Below are 24,929 nucleotides of genomic sequence, written 5' to 3' on the forward strand. Positions count from 1 at the left end.
TCAATAATTTATTTTCCTAATTTTGCTTTTTCTCAGAGAGTTACCAAAATATTTGAAATAAACATTTAAATGTATGAAAAATTTAATTAATAATGTAGTGTATATGACTTAAATTTTTCTGATGCTGTTTTGCCACAGCAGGGTCAGACAGTACCTCCAACATTAAGTGACACTGCTGAAAAAAATAATATGATGACAATGGCTTTTTTCCCTCATGAATATGTTTTATGTGAGTTACTTATGTAATGTTTAAGGTTGGAAAAATTTTCATCAGGAATTGAGCAGAGTACGGCTCTTCCTTAATAGAGTGCTGCCCTAATACCAGAATTCCTGACCCAGGGGCCATGAATTTCACAATTTTGGAATTCCTTGTTCATCATTACCATGCACTTGGTTTGTCTACTAAATATACAGGAGCAGAGAAGAAGATTTTCAAAGAATAAATAATGCATTTTCACCATATAATCAATAGAACACTGCCCTCAAACCAAAACCCCTAACCCAGGGGCCATGACTTTCACACACTTTTGGAAGAGACCCCTTGCTTATCATTACCATGCACTTAATTTGTCTGCTAAATACACAGGAGGAGAGAAGATTTTTGAAGAATTAATGCATTTATGCTATATGATTAATAGAGCCCTATACCCTAAATCCAGAACACCTGATCAATGAGGACCATGAATTTCAAAGTTTTGGTAGAGGGCTCAATGCTCATTACAATCATGCCAACAAATTGACGGCTTGATGTCCAGGAGTAAAGAAAAAGATTTTTAAATATTGCATTAATTTTGATTGTTTTAACCCTACCCCTCAGGTCCCAGGGGGCAGGGACCATGAAATTCATAATTTCTGTTCCCCTTCACCTATAATTGCTATATGCCAAAATTGGTTGAAATTGGTTCAGCGATACCTCAGAATAAGCTGAAAATGTTCATAAGGTTTATTACCAACACACAATGCAGGATGACTGACAAAAATGGATAGCAAATAACCCGAGTCACTCAGGTGACCTCAAAAGTTATCATTGGACAGTAAAATAATTAAAGTCACATAAATTTGCATTTAGAAGACTGCTTTTTGCTCTTATATTTGTAGCTAATTTCTCTCAATGTGCAAAACAGTAATGTTAGCAAAATTCCTCTTTTTCTGTTACCTTAAACTTGAAAATAAAATCTTATATAAAGGGTACATCATATCTATGACACAAAATTCAACTGTCTACTATCCAAGTTATAATGCCCCACATTCACTTACAATTAAGCCAATTAATAAGTCAAAATAGAATGACCTTGACCTTAAAATGAGAAAGAATTTTTTATTGTTCCACTTATATTATTATTTTTCTTTGGTAAAGGTTCCACTTAATAGGCATGTAGACAATCTCGGCATCACAAGAAAGAGAAAACCCAATAAAAGGTGACGAAAGAAAAGGGAGGAAAGAAAGGTGAAACAAGATGTGTTTGTGAAACAATGATGCCCCCGTATGGCAACTTATAGCGAAGGTTAAACTTTCTTAAATGCAAATTAAATATGTTGGTATCCAAAGTAAGGTCTTGTCCTGAGGAATATACCTGTGAAATATGAAAGTCCTAGCAGCAACCATTGAAAAGATATGGAAAGGGTTTAAGTTTTTCAAAAGTAAGTCAAACATCAAGGTCAAAGTCAAGGTCAAATGGTCAAAATTAATGGTGCCCAAGGAAAGGCCTTCTCACAAGAAATACACATGTGAAATATGAAAGCCCTAGCACCATCCATTCAAAAGATATGGCCAAGATTAAAGTTTTCCAAAAGTAGGTCAAACTCCAAGGTCAAGGTCAATGGACTAAAATTGTTGGTATCTAAAAGAAAGTTCTTGTCTTAAGTAATACACGTGAAAAATGAAAGCTCTAGCATCAACCGTTCAAAAGTTATGGCTAAGGTTAAAGTTTTCCAAAAGTAGGTCAAACTCCAAGGTCAAGGTCAATGGGCTATAATTGTTGGTATCTAAAGGAAGGTCTTGTCACAAGTAATACACATGTGAAAAAAAGAAAGCCCTAGCACCAACCATTCAAAAGTTATGGCCAAGGTTAAAGTTTACCAAAAGTAGGTCAAACTCCTAGGTCAAGGTCAAAGTTGTTGGTATCCAAAGGAAGGTCTTGTCACAAGGATAACACATGTGAAGTACGAAATCCCTAGCACTAACTGCTCAAAAGTAATGGTGCAGGTTAAAGTTTTCCAAAAGAAGTCAAACTCCAAGGACAAGGTCAATGGGCTAAAATTGTTGGTATCTAAAGAAAGGTCTTGTCACAGAAATACATTTGTGAACAATGAAAGCCCTAGCACCAACTGTTCAAAAGTTATGGCCAAGGTTAGAGTTTTCCAAAAGTAGGTCAAACTCTTAGGTCAAGGTCAAAGGGTCAAAGTTGTTGATATCCAAAGCAAGGTCTTGTTACAAGCATTACACATGTGAAGTATGAAAGCCTTAGCACCAACCATTCAAAAGTTATGGCCAAAGTTAAAGTTTGGTAAAATTTTGTAAAACTGCGTCAAACTCCCAAGGTCAAATGTGATGGTACCCAAAGAAAGGTCTTGTCACAAGGAATACACATGTGAAATATGAAAGCTATAGCTCCAACCAATCAAAAGTTATGAGCAATGTTAAAGTTTTTGCCGACAAATAGACAAACAGACAGACGAACAGACAGGGCAAAAACTATATTCCCCTGAATCTTCGATACGGGGGCATAAAAAATTACATCCAAAAAAAAAAGGATTTTTTTTTTTTTTTTAAGGAAAGGATACATCATTTTCAATAGCAAGAGTTTAAGTTATGGTCTTCAAAATCAGTAGGAATTATCTTCATGACCTCAACATTCAATTAATAAGACTCAAACTGACAGATCAATGCAAAGTCCAGATAAAATCCAGAAATGGATTTTTCACCTGCATGTCATGATGCCCTTGATTTTTGATCTTGAACAAAGGGGACTACATCATTTGCTACATACTCAACAGAGTAAATTGTTACTCAGAAACCAATGGGATATGACAACTTGCAAAAGCATCAACAGTTAAACATACCTCACTTCATAGTTTGGGTATAAAAATGAGGACATAATGATATATTACAGAATTTATTGATTTTAATATATCAGTAGGAATTAAACTACTATTCAGCATCTACCTCACTTATAATACAAATACTACAAAATACATTTATCACAATGGCTTTGAAAGACTACATGATACATGAGCAAAATAAATAAAAAAAATATTCATAAAATCAAAAGTTTTGGATGGAATTAAATGATTAAAGGATAAGCCATAAAATCAAACACTAGGTCTATATATAATAACAAATCACCAGTTAGGATAAGGCTTGTTGAGATAAAGCAGTTTCACTTCACAAGTTGAGATAAAGCAGTTTCACTTCACATGAGATAAAGCTGCTTCACTTCACAAGTTGAGATAAAGTTGCTTCCTCTCACAAGTTGAGATGTTGGAATGTTGGACTTGGAATGTCAACTGTTGGTAGACAAGTTTTAGGACGGATGCATATTAATTCATACATTGTTAGAAATAATGGATTAGGATCAGTGGAGTATTTCATAAGCAATGTACTTGATTTCCAATATAGAACAATTTTTTTTAAAAACTCCAATCTAATGGAAATTCAAGAAACTGGCTTGTTACAGGAAAAAAGATTAGATTCTGAAAAATATACAAAGTGAAACATTGTGTTACCCAATGAATGTCTTGGATGAAAAAATCAGGTTTTTCTTTTTATTAGCAGTACAATATCTGCAGAAGTTCTAGCAGGGTACATAATACTGGATCATTCTGGTGGTCTGGCATATCTTTAAAAATTAAATTAACTGCCTCACTAACAGCATCACAAATTTAAATGTCTACATATCAAAATAAATATTACACAGCACTTAAAATTAAAAGTTTGATTTAAATTGCATCCAATGGGAAAATACAGATGGGATGTTTTAAAATTCATATCAAATAAATTCATAGTTAGCACTTAGGTGACTTTAAATACATTTCAAAATTACCGTACTGGTATTTAAATTACATACTGAATGTGTATGTGTTGATGTACAGCAAAGAACCAAATCCCTGATAAGCAACATTTCACAAATTCAGTTTTTTTTTCTGTGGCAGTTTTTAAGAATATCTTATAGAAAGTATTTGGATATTAATGCATGTACTTATATATACAGTCATGTATACAAAATATAAAGATATCTGTTTTATTCAAATTGTTTGGCACAATCAAAAACAATATAATTAATTCAACCTTAACAATTAAGGTATATCCTACACAAAAAAGAAAATGTTCATTTGAACAATTCCTTCTGGTCCTAAATTTACGAGAGCTTCTTCACTAATTTGTGCATTCAATATTTCATATAACCTGTTGAAAAATATTTAGAATAATGTTTCAAATAAACACATCAGATATAGAGAGATGAAAAGAATATTCAATGCAAAAATTTCCAAATAAAATGCCATCAGAAAGTTTACCCAATAATCTCATATATTGTGCAAAAATTATTGATTTATTTCTTTATACTATGACAAACTTATAACTTTTGTTTACAATGTATATACGTGATTTATATTTTTTCATTGTATAAAGCTGTATCCAAAGATATCATCAACTTATTCAGAAAATATAGAATCTATACATGTACAGGTATTAAAATACAGATTTACTGTACTAAGGTTGATAAAAGGTAAAAATAAACAATGAATCATTCTTAATAATAGCAAGAAAAATTTTGATTACCAAGTTGTCATATATCTTGGCACAAACAACAAAATCTTATTAGAAAACTGATCCAGACATTAATTGAAACAGCAATATAAATTATATTTTCATAACTATTCAACCTAAAAACCAAAGAATCAGTCATTTTCAAAGTACTTTTTAACCTAAAAGCCAGTTAATTTCACAATAACTATTTAACCTAAAACCAAAGAATTTTTAAAAATAAAATTCAACAATTGCAAAAATACATTAATCACACAGTCTATATATAAAGTATTAAATTTGTATAACATTTAACCTTATTGGTTAATGCTTAAAATGCCATCACAAACATAAGATTTTAAATCAACAAAAAAACCTTAAAATCTCCCAAAACACACTGAACTATAATAATTATGAAACAAGTCATTCATTGCTATAAAAATAATTGGCTTGTTTGTCACTGACATGATGAACACCCAACAGTGTTCCTGAAATTCCTTGATACATGTTCACAAGGCTTGATTTAGTTCAAAGAATTAGGTTCCCTTGAATTCTACATGAATTCACATTTAATAATCCCTAAACAATAAGTATTCATCAGAATCCTGCACCTCTTCTGTCCAATGATGGAAGCTGGTAACTTCCAAAGATGTTTTTATTGGCTTTGTTTGCAGGCTGTAATTGATAACAAAAAAAAATGAATATGTTTTTAGGATACAAGACTATAAGTAAAAAAATAAAACCAAAATAATAAGAATACACCACACATTTATTGACTGGGTTCAAGGGCAGCATGCATTTTGTCAGACCCAAGAACCAAACTGTTTGCCTGAGGCTGTTAGGCTTAAGGCAAACAGTTTGGTTGGAGGGGTCAACAAAATGCATTTTGCCTGAGAACAGAGTCAATAAATGTATAGTGTATTTTTTTTAACATATATGTATCTTGTGCTGGCCTCCATGATGCAAATTTCCTTTATCAGCACTGAGATTAAACACGGTCAATTTCGAACACAAACAAATGCAAATGAGATTTAGCTGAACCCGCCCATTGTGTGATGTAGGCAGTCCAATATCTCATTGACAGGTCCAATATCTCACTCTGCGGTCAAACATCGATTTTTCTATGACTGCTCGGTAAAACATTGGAAATGTTTGACCTTTTTTTAGTATAGATTACAAATTATAAATGTATAACAAAGATAATACTACAGTGTGTAATTGCTTTTGAAAGAATTAGTATTTAATAGAGGAGTTGCAGACCTTTCAAAAATACTGAAGATGGAGCTAAATCAAAAAATTATAAACATCTGGAATATTAACAAGTTGCTTGTACATGTACCATTATTAACACCATAAACATCTGCTCAAATTGTAGATTGCAAAAGGATAATGATACTTGGTTTAGTCTCTTTTGGTGGCACATTTTATTGCAATCCAACTAAAACTGTAGAAGCAGTGTTTGAAATAACCGCGCGCCCAACCGCCCGAGACGCACAAATTTTGCCATGGGCGAACAGATATGCACGTATGGACGCCCTGTTGGACGTGTTAAAATATCCTATAAATTAAAATTCATATACATATATTTGATAAATCTCTCTCAAATCAACCAATAGTATCAGTAGTAAAGTGTAAGAAGCAAAGGGGGTAGAATTCGTCATCCTGTAGAATCAGGATCAAAGTTATAGTGATCTGGCCCCATTCACCAGGTCTAGGCGGCCTCTGTTTTTGGAGGATAGATTTTATCCTCTAAAAACAGAGGATAGAGGTGTCGCCACCTACCGGACTTTTCAAAACAAAGGGCGGTTAACTCTTAACCAAACAAATAACAGCAACTCTTGCATTTATCAGTTTATGAACCATAACAAATAAAACGTTAAGTTTCATGTGATGATGGATAAATCTAGATATTAAATCAATATAACATTTATTTTGTAATTGCTGTCAATCAAATATTTAGTTTTAATTAAACTTTAAAGTTAACAACGATTACCCTTACCTGTCTGAGAAGTTAATTATAACCAAGCTGATTTTCCGGTACCGTAATTATGTGTAAAACGGTTTACAAATTTTGATAAATAATTTTTTTTTGAAAAATTAAGTTTAAGTATTACTAGTATTTCATTTAATGAATAGCCTAATCCTGAAACACATCATATTTGTAATATTTTGTTTTAATTTATATATACATATGTATGTACATGTATATAATAATGTTTAATTTCTTAGTAAACATGTTTATTTATTTATATTAATTTTTAAAATAATTTTTTTTTATAAAATTATTTATTTATCTGTTTAATTTATATTCATTCATTGCTTAAATTATAAGGCAGAGTATATTTTGTGTTTAAAATACGTTTCCTTCTGTGTTTCTTTTTCTTTTCTCCATTTTTAAATTAAGAGAAAATATGAAAGTAATATTATTTAAGTCCCTTTTTATTTGTCTTGATAGGGAAAAGCATAAAAATATAACAAAATGCCAAGAAATATTAAGTAAAATTGGAGTGCAAGAAGTGCCAACTTTGAAAGCGTATTGTAAAAATTCTATACATAGAATCTCAAATCGCCACATACAGTTGATAGTTTAATGTTTGAACTTTAATTTACATGTACTCTGGTGCTTGCACTTTTTGATTAAAGGTAGGCACGAAGCGTTTGAAAATTACCTGTGTTATCCTCTGAAATTGGAGGATAAACTATCCCACAATGCAATGCGGTTTCCATATATGGTAAAAAAATTGGCCGCCATATTGAATCTAGCTATCCTCCAAAAACGGAGGCCGCCCAGACCTGTTCACGTTATCGCTAAAAATTCACAAGTTATGAAAGACTATTAATTTCTCGGGTTAATAAATTTTTGGCAGGACTGACAACTTTCAATAGCAGTCAGCCCTGCATGTCTAGCTAATTTTACATTGAGTTTCAAACACTGGTAGAAGGAGTAGCCTTTTGGAAACATTTTATTGAAATTGGTTTTGTGTTCATTCTATTTCCACTGCAAACCCATGGCTGCCTACTACAAAATTCTCTCATTCTCATAATATTTATGAAGCACATTCAACCAATGGAAAAATTATCTGATGCTTCAAGTTGGAAACCTTTTGTCCAATGAATTTAGTGGTCTATCTTATAGTTGGATGTAACTACATGTATAACCATGTTCTGTTGGAATTTCCTTGTTTTACAAATGACGCTGTTCAGCAAATTCATACAACATCTGTATTTGAAGCTCCGTCTTTTAATGTTAAGCTTTACAAGTTTTTTAGAGTATATTTTACTGGCCTCTGTTGTTCAGGATCTATTGTATTGTCTTTCAATAAATCTGCCATGCATAGCAAACATGTTTTCATTGTGAGTGCAGCTATGCAGAATTGTTACAGTGATTTCATTGGTCAAGATAAATCTGGTGTCACTTACAAAATATTCAATGATTTATTCAAGAGAATGATGAGAGAATTCTGTAGTAGGCAGCCATGGGTTTGTGGTGATAGACACAAAACCTGTGGCTTGCGATGATGGGGTTTGCCAACTCAGTATCAGTCAATGTGCTTTCTCTAAGGTCTATACAAATAGGGATTGACCTCATCAAAGGCTATATTCGTATAATAACAGAATTATGCATCTAAGTGTAGTCTACTTTGTGTACCAAGAAATATTGAAATCGGACCAAAATTGTAGGAGGAGTAGCATTTTGAAAAATCACTTACAAACCAACAGACAGCTAAATGGACAACAAACACCTTACTATCGCATATTAAGCTTTTCTAATTTCTGACCAGTACATCCAAAAATTATTACATGGTTGTAAAGATAACATGAACTTGTCACCCCTTGAAAAACCATTGCTGACCTCGGATTTGCCTCTGTCAACAGTGGTTTTTTTTTGAGAAGTGACAATTCACGTTACCCTTAAAACCATGAGATATTTTTATATTGATGCAAATAAATTGGATTGAAGCTATAATTATGTGTTTAGCTTACCTTTGGGGGTTTATAGGTGCTACTAAGGCTAGGGAGCAAGGACACTGTGGAAGCAGATGGGTTGTGAGCATTATAATGACCTCCAAATGAACTCGTATGAAAGGACGGATTCATTGATACCTTAGGTAAACTGAGACCTGTGTGATTATACTGGTGCTGACTTTCTGCTAGCACTCTGCGATGCCGACGCTGGAAGTAAAATCATATTTATTAAAGTCATGAGGTAATAAATTGTGCCCTTTGTATGTACAATGGAATAGAATTGCAAAAAATTCCAAGGTTTAAAAATACAATAATATTAATACCATATTAAATCAGTTTACACTTAACAATGAATACCGGTAAACCATAGTAAGAAAATCAGATTTGTTTAAAGGGCCTATTCATTACCACTCTATCCACTTTTTTCCTGTCTTTGAAGATGTGTGGATGTGATTGCAGTGATGGAGCCTTAGGTAGGCTGGGTATGGATATTTCCGTCTCGGCCTTTTTCTTGTCTGTCCGTGAGGTATCGACCTCTAGTGTGGTGATGGTCGCTGTTTCATCCTTCTGAATAGGTCGCACATGTTCCTTTTTCTCTTCTTCCTTTTCCTTGGCTTTTGCTGCCAGTGCTGCTCTCTTGTCAGCATCCCTACAGAGCAATCACTAGCATTTATTCTTTTAATATTTATATTTAATGTAGGTACAGAGAAATGATGAGGATAGTGGAGGAAAGGCTATTCATTAAAAAAAAAAAGAAGAATATGTCCATAGGGCATGAATGCCACACCCAGGGTTCATTAATAATGCAGCATGAAAATCTGTATTAGTGTAATATGAAGTTTGATCAAAATATCTTGAATATTTTCTTTAAAACTGAGTTTTATACACAATAAATAGAAATGACAAAGGTCATTATGAAGGTCAAGGTAAAAAATAAATAAGACACAGTTGATAAATTCTCATCAAATTATGTATCAGTGCATAAGTTTGCATAAAAATGTCTTTAATAGCTTCTTTGGAACTGAAAAATGCAAATTTAAGAAAAATGAAATCAAGGTCAAAGGAGAAGTCAGAGACAAAGAATTTTGATGCCGTTCAATGCAGTCACCAAAATGTATCAGCACATGATGTTTCATAAAAATATCTTGATTTGTTTCTTCAAAACACAGCTAAACACAAATTTGCAAAAATTGGGGTCAAAAAACAGGTCAAGGTAAAAAAAAATGCTGATGTAATTGAATAGCTTGTATAATTGTATAAGCATCTGAAGTTTGATAAAAAATTTCTTGACGCTAAACACGAATTTAAAAAAAGGTCAAGGTCAAAGAACAAGGTCAAAAAATGTTGAAGTTGACTAGCACTCACCAATATGAATCAGCATACGAATTTTTATAAAAATATTTTGAATAGTTTCTCTGAAACTGGGCTAAATGCAAAGTATGATTAAAGAACAGAAGACGGACATGACAAAAACTAAATGCCCGACCATATATTCATGGTGGGCCACAAAAAATCCAAACAAATTTTAGTATTATTTGGTCAGATATATTACTTTATAGAATTAAATTATTTCACCTCTGAAAAAATGGACGATGTATTGAATAACTTTGTACAATACTTAATAATAAGATGGAATCCAACCACCATGTTACAATTAAGAATTAAGATTTTTTCAACAAATGCCAAGTATTACCAGTAAACAGTTTCAATATTTTTTAATTTGGATTATTATATTTACAAATTCTTTCATAGCTAATTTTACTTGAATGATATAATCTTGTAGGGACATAGTGCATGTGTTTCATCATCAACTGACTTTTTATCCAATATATTTCAGTTGACTTTTAGATGTAGATTTACTATGGCATTTGAAATTATATCCTGTCCTACTTGTACAAGTTTTTCCTGAACCAATGATCACAGCTTTTCTCTGTTTATCATTGTAATAAATGCATTATATAGTCTTAAATCAATTAATTAATAACATATTCCACTTTCATGAATTGAACTCCCAGGAACATCCCTACAGAGATAATAAAATACAAATATGTCTTCAAAGGCTTCTTTTTGGATAACCTTTTAGCATTATCATGAATGTGTAGCAGAAAAGACATATATATCTATCAGTCATATTTCCACACCACAGATTCATGCAGATTTAAAGCACTAATTCAAGAAACCAAATGTAAAAATGATATTGTTGAAGTAAAGCTAATCAAAAAAGGAGAGTAAAACATCAAAAGACTACATGTTGTTACATTTTTTTCAGGTTATTAGTAAGCTTATATAGTGTACATGTACAAAAACCCATTATTCTTGTGTGGCCAGATGGCATCATAAGAAAATATGACCCATCAAATAGTCATCTAAAATCACAGATCTGTATACCCATGATTTCTTCTGGTTCAATTTACGCAATAAGTCTAATTTCTTCTTTTAATTTTTTTTTAATATACCAAACACTCTCTTTTTTAAGGTTGTTACCCAGTATCAAAGGAAACTGAACAATAACACATCTTCCTATTCCTTCATTGGTTTTGGACAATGAGTACCTGTAATACACACCTACACCTAAAGAGACTGAACACATTTACATATCAAACACTTCAGAAAAAGCAGTCATGTAAAAGTTTACAAACACCCAGCAAGAATATCTGCAGGACTAACACCAATCTAACTTAGATATGTCATCATTTCCATCCCACTTTGATCAGATGAAAAGACTTGAGTGAAAATTGTTTAGCTTTGGTACAAAATACTGTCTACAAGGATTGATACTAACCAGCTTCATTGTTTTTAAATTACAATTGTAATTTAACAGATGGTGGCATATTCTTCTTTCACATTCTATCATTTATTTGCACGGGCTACAATTAAACAGCATATGAGGGTGATTTTACTTATTCTTTATCATTTTATTCCTTAAAACTAACATTAAGTATGGTAGATATTTCAAACAAGGACTCAAAGACCGCCAATATTATATAGATGGGTCATCCCTTTCATTTTGCACCATCAGTTTCTTTAGGCATCGACAAATTCATACTTTAAGCCACAAGAATTATTCAACAATCTTAGGTACTAAACAATTGAAACAAAACTATATATCTAAAAAGTTTTACTTAAATGAACTGGTGTACTCTCCGGTGAATAACCCCCACCCCTCCTTCCTTCAATATATGAATTTTTGTAAACAATCATTCTTCATGGATATTTTCAACAAGACTTCTTAAGGTTAATGCCAATCCTTATTTTAAGTATTATTTTAAATTTTTACTAGCAATTCAAAAAGACATGACATTTAAATTCCAAAATGATATTTATTTTCCCTTCCTCATGAACACATATCTAAGTTTCAGAGTACAGACATAAAAAATATTATGATAAAAACAAGAAAAATTCAGTGCAATCTTTCATACTACCTTTGCTTTGATTGTTTTGTAGTCCTGATTAAACATTAAGTGACATTTTATTGACAACAGTTAAAAGTTACAAGTTTTGAACCAGTACATGAGTAAAGTACTTCAGTGAAGAACCTTTTGTCCATGACATACCAAGAAACCAGTGCTCACAACAATCAGAATGAATTCCTCACAAAAAGTATATACTCAAATGGCAGATAAATTTAAAAACTCTTGCTATGCAAAACAGTGCAACTTTTGAATTCCAGCTCAGATTTGGCTTGTTGTAAAATGTGGAGGATGGAGGATCCAAAATGGAGAGTCAGAAAGTTAAGGGACATGGCACAAGCTGCCTCTTGAGTCAGATGATGCAAAAGGTAGAGAAACTTGTTGCAATTTTAGCACTTGCTTATTAGATCTGTCATCTCAATTTCTAATTTTATGTGATAGCTTGTTAGAGTGTCACATTATCCTAACAATTAAAAGATAATTTCTTTGAAGTTGACTGAATAAATCAAATTTATCCAGAAACTCGATTTTCTGTAGGCCATTTGACAATATCTTACGAAGCATGTTAATGAGAAACAGGAAACAGTGAAACAATTATGGTTATGACCTTCACATGTCAGCAAGGGGAACAACTACGTTTTGGATTTAATGTTTGAAGATAATGGAAACTGAATGAAACAGAAATGGCATCAAAATTATCTTCCAGTGTATTGATGTTATTTTCTTTTTTCAAAGAATGAGAAATAATTGAGAAACAACAAATGAGATTCAGCCCAAAAAATGACCTTTAGATATCAAAAACAAAAGGGGCATGCAGCTTGTGCTTTTAATTCAGATAACAGATGCTGAGTGCAATGGAAACATCTATACTTCAGTAAGATTTATGTCCTGCACTGCTATTCCACAGTAACCCATGAGGTCTTGACAGATTTATTTAGGTTTTAGGGTCTTAAACTGAATGAAAAATGAAATAGGGAAAATTGTGCTGAAATTGTCATAAAAGGCTCCACCCCTTGCACTCTGTGACTCGATCTCCATTTTGGAGCCTCCATCCTCCACATTTTACATCAAGCCCTCAGATTTCTATCAGTACTTTTGCATTAAGCCCATTTTTACCCATCATTTTTGGAGTAGATTTTAGTTAAATTGCAAGTACTTAGGACATCTCAATGAACCAGGATTTCACAAGTTGTTGTGATCAATTCTGTAGCTCATTAATTCAATAACAAACTATAGAGACATTTTTCATCTGACAACAACTGGTGCTCTATGTTACCTAGATAAGGATCTGTTTAATTACCTGAGATCTTTGAAGTATGGGTGTCGTATAGCTTGTTTTGCAGTTATCCTCTCGTCTGGGTCATAAGTGCACATTTGGTAAATGAGGTCAATCGACTCCTGTGAACAGTGGGGGAGAAGTCGCTCAATACCCGTACCCTTCTTTGAAGGAAAATTGAAATTCATTCCCCTTGACCTACAAGAAAATAAGTCTTAAAGTGTAAAAAAGAACCAAAATTCAACAGTTTTACATTTATTTTTAATTTAATTTTCATTTAACAAATATATTGGTAAGTCCTTATAATCTGTATATTATAAATCACATTTTATTTGTGAGGAATTTATATACTTGAATCAAGCAAGATTGTCTCTAGGCACAAATAATGTTCTTAATAAGCTTTTAACTTGTCTTATAAAGATAACTGATTCATTACTAGTCTTGCAAATAATTACATGTTCAATGTGTCACAAAAATAAAATCACACGAAATACAAGTGATTTATACAATTATTGGATGCATTAATACCTTTAACATGTTTAATACCTAGAAAAACATGACTTTTTATCTCTAATGACTTCAATGAATGTAAGATACAAATGTATTACATTAAGTAATATAATACTAACAAGAGGCCCATGGACCACATTGCTCACCTGAGTTACTATGGCCTTGCTGTTCTCCATCATCAGATTTTTCCCCCTATATATTCCTATGTAAAACTTGGATCACATATTGTGGCTTCATCCTACCTCCAGGAGTCATGAATGAAACAAATTTGAATCTACACTACCTGAGGATACTTCCATATAAATATATGACTAATCATAGCTTTGTTCTTTCTGAGTTGAAGATTAATGAAAAAAACTTTCCTGTATATTTGTATGTAAAACTTTGATCGTCCATTTTGCCCCCCTACCAACTCCAGGGATCATGACTTGAACAAACATGAATCTACACTAACTGAGGATGCTTCCATATAAATAATTATGACTTTGCTATTCTTGAGAAGAAGATTTTTAAAGATTTTTCCTATGTTTTCCTATGTAAAACTTAAATTGATTGCCTACTATGACCCCACCCTACTCTGGGGGTCATGATTTGAACAAACTTGAATCTACAATACTTGATGATGATTCCGTATAAATATGACTAATCATGAATTTGCTGTTCTTGAGGAGATGGTTTTTTAAGATTTTTCCTCTTTATTTCTATCTGAAACTTTGATCGCCCATTGCACCCCCACCCTTCCTCCAGGGGGTCATGATTTGAACAAATTTGAATCTATACTACCTTAGGATGCTTCAATATAAATTTAACATGGCTTTGATATTCTTGAGAAGAAGACTTTTAAAGACTCTTTCTATATATTTCTTATGTAAAACTTTGATCCCCCATTGTTGCCCCACCCTACCCCTGGGGGTCATGATTTGAACAAAACTGATTCTACACTATGTAATGAAGCTTTCATTCAAGTTTCATCTTTTCTGGCCCAGTATCTCTTGAGAGAAAGATTTTTCAAAGATGTCATTAAATTTCACTACATCTTAATTATCTCCCCTTGAAAGATGGTGTGGTTATTCATTTGAACAAAATTCAATCCCCTTTACCCAAGGATGCTTTGTGGTAAGTTTGGTTCAAAGTGGCCTATTGGTTCTTGAGAAGGGGTCGAAAATGTGAAAAGTTTACCACGACAACAATAACGCCAACAATGACAGACAATGGACAAATTTTGATCAAAAAAGCTGACTTGAGCCTTCAGATCAGGTGAGCTAACAAGGTCATATGTTTACAAATGAAACACATATCACATTTAAAAAAAAAAATTCAGCCAATTTATTTAACAGTGAGATAGAGAAGTACTCACTTTTTAAGTTTTCCTAGGACACTAGCCTCTGGAGTACCCATTATATCATGAATCTTAGCAATCTGATCCACTTCATTAGAACCAGGAAAAAGAGGGTGAAGACTACAACAAAAAATAATCCTATCCTTAAATAAATACTTTTATCCATTAATTAGGTACAGTTAAACCTCACTATGTCAAACTCAATGGGACAGAGAAAAAACTTCAATATATCCAAGGTTCAAGATAGTGAGGTTAAAATACAATAAGAAAATAGTGGATGTGACTTTCCAATCACTTTGACATATCCATGGTATTTGAGATATTGGAATTAGAAATACCAAAGTTCAACTGTATAATATTTATCAAAAATGAAGTTCTCTTAATTTAATCTCTATGTTTTACATTAACGGTATTCATTAACTTTGTATATTCTTATATTTCCATTAATGTAATAATAATCTAAAATTTTAGATGTACTTGATACTAACCTAAGGATTTCAAAAAAGACACATCCCACACTCCAGATGTCCATCTTGTATGTGTAGTAACCATCTGTAAGGAGACACTCAGGGGCTCGATACCTATACAAGGGAAATAATTCAAAAAGTCTGCAAGATTATTCTACATAAATAGACTATTCTGTAAATGTAAAAAAAAATCTATAGGTTAGAATATAGACTAAATAGACTTATCTTCAATTTTAAGTTCAAAGAAAATATAAAACAAACTTTAAATCAGCAGCATTTTAACAGTACTAAAATGTTTCTCTAACTCTTCTACTACATGAATCAATAAAATCCTATATATGCAATGACAGGATGTAGTTGTTGGCTGAATACTCTATTTATTGCCTTGGGTGGAGAGCAGCTTCTGCTATATCAAGTACATCGCTAAATGTCATACATATACATGTATGTACATGAATATACATGCATTCAGAGATGCACTAAATCAAATATACACTATATGTTTAAAAATCAATTTCCTACAAATATCAGACATGCTCGTTCGATAATACATTTACAGTATTTCTAAAATTTAGACGGGCTTATTGCTCATAGACTATAAATTTGATATTTTGTTTACAAGATTGTTCATTGCAAGTTTTTGACATTTTTTTTTTCATGATAGATGCTATGATAAATGCTATTGAAGCCTTTTTCACTTATTATAATGTTTTATGTAAAAGGGTCACTATGGGTAATGAGGTCAGGGTTTGAAATTCACTATATACAACTTGCAAAATGCAAGTTAGAATATCCAAATTGCGAGTTAAAAATTTTGTTACTTGCAAAAAATTGCGAGTTGATTTTTTTTCAATGTAAATTTCACCCGGGAAGGAAAAATCCATTTCAATTCAGTTTTAGTCTTTCTCTCTTTAGTTACTGTTTATATTCGTCATTTTTAAATGAGCGACCATGTGTCATGTCCGATGATCATGTGGAAAATTATGAAGTTTTTCAGAAGATGGATAGATGGCTGCATTGGCATTTTAAAAAAAAAAAAAAAAAAAAAAGCTTTCATTTTAAAATTGAGAGTTGTCTTTTGAAATTGCAAGTTCATTTTTTTGGTACTCGCAATTATTTGCGAGTTGTAATTTTAGGGAGTTTCTACCCCTGGAGGTCGTCTCTTAGAACTTTTGAGTACTTTGATTCTTTCTCTGAATTACAATGATACATTTTTTATGTGATAAAAACTGCATGTTGGAATATTTTTTTTGTCCTCCACTTTCACTGAAAGTGGGGGATATTAATTTTGGTCTGCCTATCCGTCCATCCATCTGTATTTCTGGCTGTCTGTAACACTTATGTTTCTGTACGATATCTCGAGAAGCCTTTGAGCTTTCGCAATGAAATTTTATATAACAACTCCCCATGACTTAAAGAAGAACCCTATTGATTTTGAGGTCAAAAGGTCAAAGGTCAGGGTCATAAATTCATAAAGTCTGTCTGTTTTTACACTTTCGTTTCTGTGTGATATCTCAAGAAGCCTTTGAGCTTTTGCAATGAAAATTTACATAACAACTTCCTGTGGCCTAAGGAAGACCCCTAATGATTTTGAGGTCAAAGTCAAAGGTCAAGGTCATAAATTCTCTCTGTTTTAACACTTTCCTTTCCACACGATATCTTGAGAAGTCTTTGAGCTTTTGCAATGAAGTTTTACATAACAACTCTCTGTGGCCTAAAGAAGCTTCTAGACCATATTGATATCTATACTTATAAATTAATAAATTTTGCAAATAAACTCCGAAACGGGTGCACCAGAGTTCTTACTAACACCTCAATGAATACACTAGATACAAGATGATGTCCGTAAACTATATTTAGATTTCACTCGCATAGTAAGTATCGTTCATAAAATTAAAAGTCTACTTTTATTTTCTATAAACAGCCATGAAATAGCAAAAACGTGAGTACGGTGGCGTTTCCGGTTGGCGGATTTAAGATTCTGGCAATTTTTAATGAAACTGAAAACAAGCAATCATTTAATTATCTAATTAGACGTCATCACTGATTTATTCAATCAAAACTTGATTTAAATGATATAAAAGAAATAAGTTGTGATAACCGATTAAAGAGGGAAATATGCAAATTATTTTCATCATTCACCGATCTTAATATTGACGGAAGCTTCTAGAACATCATATAGCATCGCGCCCGATGTTAAAAAGAAAAACAAGAGGCCCATGGGCCACAACGCTCACCTGAGTAATTGAGTAATTTTGGCCTTGCTGTTTTTCAACTGATTCCCCCCCCCCCTCCCTTGTAGTACTTACTGTGGCCCCGCCCTACCCCCAGGGGTCATGATTTGAACATTTAGAATCTACACTTCCCCAAGAATGCTTCCACATAAGCTTCAGCTTTTCTGGCCCAGTGGTTCTTGAGAAGAAGATTTTTTAATGACCCCACCCATTTTTTGTCTTTTCTTGATTATCTCCCCTTTGAAGGGGGCTTGGCCCTTCATTTTAACAACTTAAACTCCCCTTAACCCAAGGATGCTTTGTACCAAGTTTGGTTAAAATTGGCCCAGTGGTTCTTGAGAAGAAGTTGAAAATGTGAAAAGTTTACAGACGGACGGACGACGGACAACGGGTGATCAGAATAGCTCACTTGAGCTTTCAGCTCAGGTGAGCTAACTAGGCGATCATTAAAAAAAAAACAACTTTTGTATGAATGGTCATTGAAATAATGGTAAATCATTAATAACACTATAAGTTTTGAATATATTTATATATTGAAAGACTATTTCATGTATGTAGTAGGTTTTTCTAATAAATTTATCGGTAAAATTATAATTATATACATGTATTCCTTACTGAGAGCATCGTGGCAACGAACCAGAAGTACAATTTGTACTTCGTAATAAACTAGCTAACATGAAAAGAGAAAATTAATGAATAAGGTATTGTTCAAATACAATTAAAGCTGTGTAAAATGTTGTGCTTTAATCAATACATTTCAGGGTTTTTTTCTGAATACAGTCTTTTGTATCAAATACTCGGCCTATTCATAGGGCGTTAAAAACTAATTTTTACAAAGACCCCGTACTTGGGTCTTGGTTTATAAATATGTATGTTCCCTATTGATATGTAAAAAAAAAGTATACTACATATTTTACGTATAAATAAGGTACATACATATTTATAAACCAAGACCCAAGTATTTGTGAATCCCCCCCCCCCCCCCCCCCCCCCGAAAAAAAAATCATGCAGTTTATCAGTAAAATGTGCATATTCGCTGCTTTTTTTTATCCTTGACGGAAATGAAATAAGAGCATCTGAAGTACAATGTCCATAACACAGTATAACAGGTTTCACAATAAACGCCAATTAACGAAATTGTTATTTTTCAAGTTTTTACAGAAAGGGGGGGGGGGGGGGGAGTGGAGACATTCATCTACTTCATGCGGGATTTTGAACAAAGTATATCTTCCTGCTATAAGCCTGTAGGCTGTCAGTAGAAACTACAATTATATAATTTCTGTCGTTAGTGGTATAAATTCAATTCCCCGCGCTTGCTCGGGATTTCATCTAGTTGAAATTAAAAAGGTCAAAGATCACATTGTAAATTCATACATTCTGTCAGTGTGTAACACCTTTGTTTCCAGGCAATATCTCAAGAAGCTTCTGAGCCCATCCCTCTCAAAGTGTCCCATCCTGTTTTTTTTTATTTTGGTCATTTTTTTCTCAAAAGAAATTTGTTGGCACCAATCACGCTCAAAGTTTTAGAATTACTCCCCGTTTGTATTAAGTCATGTGGCACTATTTTTAGCACATGTGGAGAGATATTACATATAAACAGGTTGTAAGCGGACTTGATATTCTAATTACATCTACTAAGAACTGTTTAGTACAGGATAAATTAGACACCATGCGTTTTGTAAAATTTTGACAATATCAAATGTGTATACCGGTATGCATATATTTGCTTTGAAGTCAAGTGCCTCATTGGTCTAGGGGTATGATTCTCGCTTTTTTCCAATTCCCAGACGATCCCGTATTTTTATTTTCTTTGGCATTTTTTTGATTTACTGAATGATAGTATTCAACATATGAAATGAAGAAGTTATGCTGTTTGGCATGTACACAACTTCTCATAAAATAATTATTACAAATAATGATAAACATTATCATATAAATATTTATGATAAATATTTTAGATAAAAAGAATCTTCTGTACACATTTTGAAGAGTAAGCAATCAAATATCTATATATCCATATGGGCATTTTCTATTTCCTTCAGTATATATACATTTAATAACTCTGCAAATCCAGCATCTGTCATTATGCTTTGTATAGTTTTGACAGTTTTATTTCCACTATGGAAGAGTTATACTTCTTAGTGTGCTCTTTTGTGAAAAAGTCGGAAAATGTACAAATCTCGCAGGATTTCAGGGACAAATGTAACATAAACATGTAAACAATATGTTGAATGTCGATGAACAAATCCTAAGAAAATGCAAATGAAATATTTTATTGTTATGGACTTTATATACATCAAGAGTAGGAATAACAACGATATCAATTTATATCTATTGTTGATCGTATGTATCTATTTATCGTATGGTACATCTAAATACAATACACATGCCTCGGAAATGTCGTATTTTTTACTAATGGATGATAAATTTAGGGTTCTCGCTCTCTTACATATGTCTTTTAGTTCTTCTATTCTTTAATTGGAATGACAAATACATTTAACATTAAAAATTGGATTGAGATTGGCATGTTTTGTATTATCCGCAACGCCATGCTGTCCCTGTCAGAAGACCAAACACGCCTCTAATTTTGAAGAGTTCACTAATGGAAATAGAACGTATTGAAAAAGAGTACTTTGTGATAGCTAGTATGTTCATAAACCCCTCAAAATACACCATAATGACCATTATGGAAAATCATAGTACATTCTTTAAAGAACTACAATGAAGCCAAGAAAAAGTATGAAAAAAGTATGAATTATACAAACCATCTAGTTGATATATACTCTGTATAAGGTTGTTTTGAGTAGACACTTCGACAAGACCCAAAATCTGCTAGTTTTAAGACATCCTCCTAAAACACAAGATTTTCTTTGTGACTACATGTAGCATGATGACATAGGCAGAACATATGTCAATTCACATTTTCAAATCAAATATTCATTGAAGTTTAATGCACACATGTGAATATGAAAATGACTTAAATCAAAAAAAAAAAAATAAAATAAATTACCCGTATTAATATGTTTTCTGGTTTTACATCTCTGTGAAATATTCCATTTCTACAAATAAGAAATTGATTTTCATAGGTAAAATAAATTCTTTCTCTGCAGCTGAATACCAAATAATTTCTTTATGAAAATAGTATTCTAAATTCTACTGCATTTTCTATCCAAATCATTATCTCTTTAGAAAATGTAACTCCACCGATTCCAACAAATTATATAAAGCTGAACAGATATACAAATTTCTGGTACATGTGTATTTTGATAATTAATGAACACTTTTTTATGGAATGATACATTTATATTTATATATTTATTAAACATATAAGAATACTAAATGACAGGTATCATTATTGTTTGGAGTAATATCAATTAAAAACCATCTATCACTGGGATGAATTGTCTTTATACAAATGTCACTTTATGCACAGAATTAAAATTTGAAAAAAAATGTCTCAGAGATTAGGCAAGCTAAAATTTTCAAGCTTTAAACACTTCTCATTAAAAAAATATATAATTTAACAAAGCAAACTGACCATGCAAGCACAAATTTTTTTTTGAAAAGGGGATACAGTCAAATTCTCTTATCTTGAACATGACAAAACCGTTAAAAGAGAGTTTGAAGTTGAGATTTGAATGACTGCTTAGACATATCTGTAGTGTTTTGTGTACCAATGTTCAAGATACCAAAGTTTAACTGTACAGTAGGTGACCGATTTTCTCGATACCTCGAATCTAAAAGACTACTCAAACAGGCCATATCATTTTCAAATGTTAAACATTCAATTGTTAATTTTTGGCTAATCAGTACTAGTTAGTAACTCCAAAAAAAGAAAAGAAAAGAGAAAATAGCTAAAAGCATTAATGTAACAATGGAACAGCTTTTCAATGATTTTCCTGCAGTTGATACCTTTACCTACCTATGGCAATGGTCAACTGATTTACAAAGTTGGAACATGTATTTTTTAACAGTTTTCTCAGGAAGATAGTGACGTTTGTCTGAAAGAAAGTTCAGGCACAGGGTGAAACAAAAGAAAACACACACATAAAGTAACTACCCACTGACTGTGATGTTGCTAAATAATAAAGCAGAAAAGAGCAATATAACAAAATCTTGTCTCTGGTAACTGTTTTTTTTTTTCCACATCATTTATCGATTCACTACTTAATGATTTTTTTTATTGTAAATTGATATAAATGGACTGAGATCATATTGCTCTTTTATTACATTGTATTGCAAGAAAAAGAAATCTGAATATCCAAAGTCAACATATCTTGATGACATATTCTTGTATAATCTGATCTAATCACCCAACTCCCTTTCAAAATTAAATTTTGCACAAACCATTCAAATAGAAAAAATACTAATGGTTAATTAACTTTGCTTAGGAGTATATCACCAAGGTATATTGTGACTAGATAATGAAATAAAGGGTGAAAAAGAGTGCAACAATTGATTGAAATTGACAGACAGCACATGATGGGGTCACTCTGTTAAATAGCCAGAACAAAGGAGAAACTCGCTGATTGCTTATCTAACTTTGTGTCTCAATACCAATGATAACTGCATGACTTGATCTTTTCTTTGATTTATTATTTCACTTTTATGACACTTTGCACCCACTTTAAAGGCAATTTCAAGACTGAAATGATATCCTTTCTAAGTATAAGCATTTAAATTACATTTAACAGTGTTTATGGCAAAATTTTCTTATCTATTGCCCTTCAGAAGATTTACTTTGTAGAATTATACTTAATACAAGGCTACTGAAAATTGATTTTTTACACAATACTTTAGCTGTTTATTGTTATCTTGTTTAACGTTAAAATCTTATACAACTGTTCATTTGATTCAGCATTGTAATATTTTTTTTTATGTATCTGATAATGTCTGACTTTCCTCTAGTATCATGTACTTGACATGTTGTAACATATCTTTAAGTTAAAATATAAAATATTACATTGTGACAATTATAACACTTGATAAAGTCCTGGTCAATTTAGTGCACAAAAAGAGGGGGAGGAGGGATGGGTGAATAAAACTATTTGTATACACAGTATCTACAAAAAGCTGGTTTACTACAGTGCAGGATAGGATAAACTGGTGCTCCAAGCAGCAACTAATGCCAGGTGCTATGTCTATGTCTTACCTATGCATATGTTCAACAGATTTAAGAAGTTGATACATATAATGTTTGACTTTTCTCTCAGGTAAATAATGTCTTTTTCCTGAAATTATTCATAAATCGACATCAAATGTTTAGATTTCTTATAACTGTTGATAGGAAGATACTGGATAGAGTATTCATTAAATTGCAAGGAACATAAATTCAAATTATAAAGGCTTTTTTTTTTTTTTTTGGTTTCAAAAATACCTTGTAATTGTTCAAAATAGATTATTTTTCTTTTCATTGGGGCATGTTAATATCAACTTTCATTAGACAATATACTTTGTATATTGAAACTAAAATAGTGATTTATAACCAGGTTTATGTTAAATCGTTTTGACTGTACATTACAGTTGAATGTGAATTGGATGTCTGCATTAATAAAATGTCTGTACCTTAACCTTTTTTTCGACTACAAGGTACTTAAATATGACAAACATGACACTGATATCAGAAAGAAGGAGACCAGTGTTTCCCTTTAAACAGTTCACAAAATTCATTCATTTTGTAGTTCCCAAATTCAAGCACTTGTGCACATTCAACTACTCTTGACTGGAAAAACCTGTATATAATAAATACAGTCCATATATATTTTCCAATCCAAATCATGCACCTGGTGATGCCATATCCCTCAAATTTATCATATGAATCTTGAATTTTGGGAGTCAGCTGACTTGAAGGGGGAGAGAAAGGAAAGCCAAACAGATCTATACAAGGTCCCTTACCAAAGAGGTCCTAAACATGTTTTGTACTTTTGTAGCAGATTGGGGTCTAATTGATTAAGGTCATTATATTTGTACTATAACTTTATAATAATGGATGTAAATTTAAAATCTCCATGGTAATTTTTAAAATAAAATAATTTAATTTAAGAAAAAGACCCCAAAAATGACAGTTTGGGACTGATTCTTGCTCATTGGTAATTTGTGGCAATTTACATATAATCATGATCCTTTTGCTAATAAACATATTGATGAATAAGTAGCCAGGATGGATGAACTATCAATACTTGTTAACTATAAATGAATTTCAGTGTCTGTCAGCATAGAGGAAGTGATGGGAACCTTCAAAGGTGAGATTTGCTTCAACAGTTTAAGTGCTTGTTTTTCAATCTTCTAAACCAAGGCCTGGAAAGATGACTTTCTATTTATCAATCCATTGTCAAGACCTCCTCAAGGCACCTCGAGATATAGAAACACATAACAGGACAGAAAACCCAGCTACCTTTACAGTTCTCTTATTTTCTTTCTCTTTATTTCACAAAATCAATATTTGGCATATTGATGTAATCAATACCTAATATATATGCATATTTCTGTAATCTCTTTTCTTGAGCAATACCCTGAATAAGTATGTAAAGATAAGACAAAGTCAAAATCAGACAGACCAATCTCTGGGATATCAAATCTTACAATGTCTTCAAATCAACACTTAGTGTTCTGACAGATCAACCAAGGTTTAAGTCAAATGATTCAACATTTAAACTTTACAACACTAAAATAAACAGTGTTAAGAATTTTACAGATTCAAATATGAAAACCTAAAAATAGAAAAAAAAATTCTGAGGAATATGCACAGATGTTCACTTGTCAGGTTTTATTATGGCCCTTCAAGAAGATCGAGTATTTCAATATCCACAATTTTATTTTCAATAAATTCCTAGCAGTTTTTACATGGTTCTTTTTTTGCACTACCATGTACTCATAATAGGATTAATATTCCCATCAATCCCTTCCAACATGTACCAAGAATTGCCATTGATCCTGATGTAAATTATACATCACTTCTGTTACGCACGCATTCACAAGTGCAT

The 24,929-nt window shown here is 32.2% G+C and overlaps 1 protein-coding gene across 3 annotated transcripts in view; it reads right to left on the reverse strand.

Annotated features, from left to right (window-relative positions):
- Nucleotides 1–4,975: 4,975 nt before the first annotated feature.
- The window catches only part of LOC133182337 (MAPK/MAK/MRK overlapping kinase-like), a 33,118-nt gene continuing 13,164 nt past the window's right edge, over nt 4,976–24,929 (reverse strand). Inside the window, exons 5-14 of one of the 3 annotated variants that reach the window (XM_061317143.1) lie at nt 21,869–21,947; nt 20,957–21,005; nt 20,712–20,797; nt 15,734–15,826; nt 15,264–15,365; nt 13,421–13,594; nt 12,133–12,156; nt 9,119–9,359; nt 8,729–8,917; nt 4,976–5,419 (exon numbers count right to left, since the gene is read on the reverse strand). In XM_061317143.1, the coding sequence (XP_061173127.1) occupies nt 5,342–5,419; nt 8,729–8,917; nt 9,119–9,359; nt 12,133–12,156; nt 13,421–13,594; nt 15,264–15,365; nt 15,734–15,826; nt 20,712–20,797; nt 20,957–21,005; nt 21,869–21,947 (1,115 nt within the window). In that variant the 3' untranslated portion in view covers nt 4,976–5,341. Of the gene's footprint in view, nt 5,420–8,728; nt 8,918–9,118; nt 9,360–12,132; nt 12,157–13,420; nt 13,595–15,263; nt 15,366–15,733; nt 15,827–20,711; nt 20,798–20,956; nt 21,006–21,868; nt 21,948–23,098; nt 23,178–24,929 lie in introns of all 3 variants that reach the window. The other 2 variants (XM_061317142.1, XM_061317144.1) reach the window with 2 other exon arrangements.

Source organism: Saccostrea echinata, unplaced genomic scaffold (assembly GCF_033153115.1).
Source record: "Saccostrea echinata isolate AGI-Se365-2 ecotype Australia unplaced genomic scaffold, CSIRO_AGI_Sech_v1 ptg000009l, whole genome shotgun sequence".
In the NCBI taxonomy this organism is placed as follows: domain Eukaryota; kingdom Metazoa; phylum Mollusca; class Bivalvia; order Ostreida; family Ostreidae; genus Saccostrea; species Saccostrea echinata.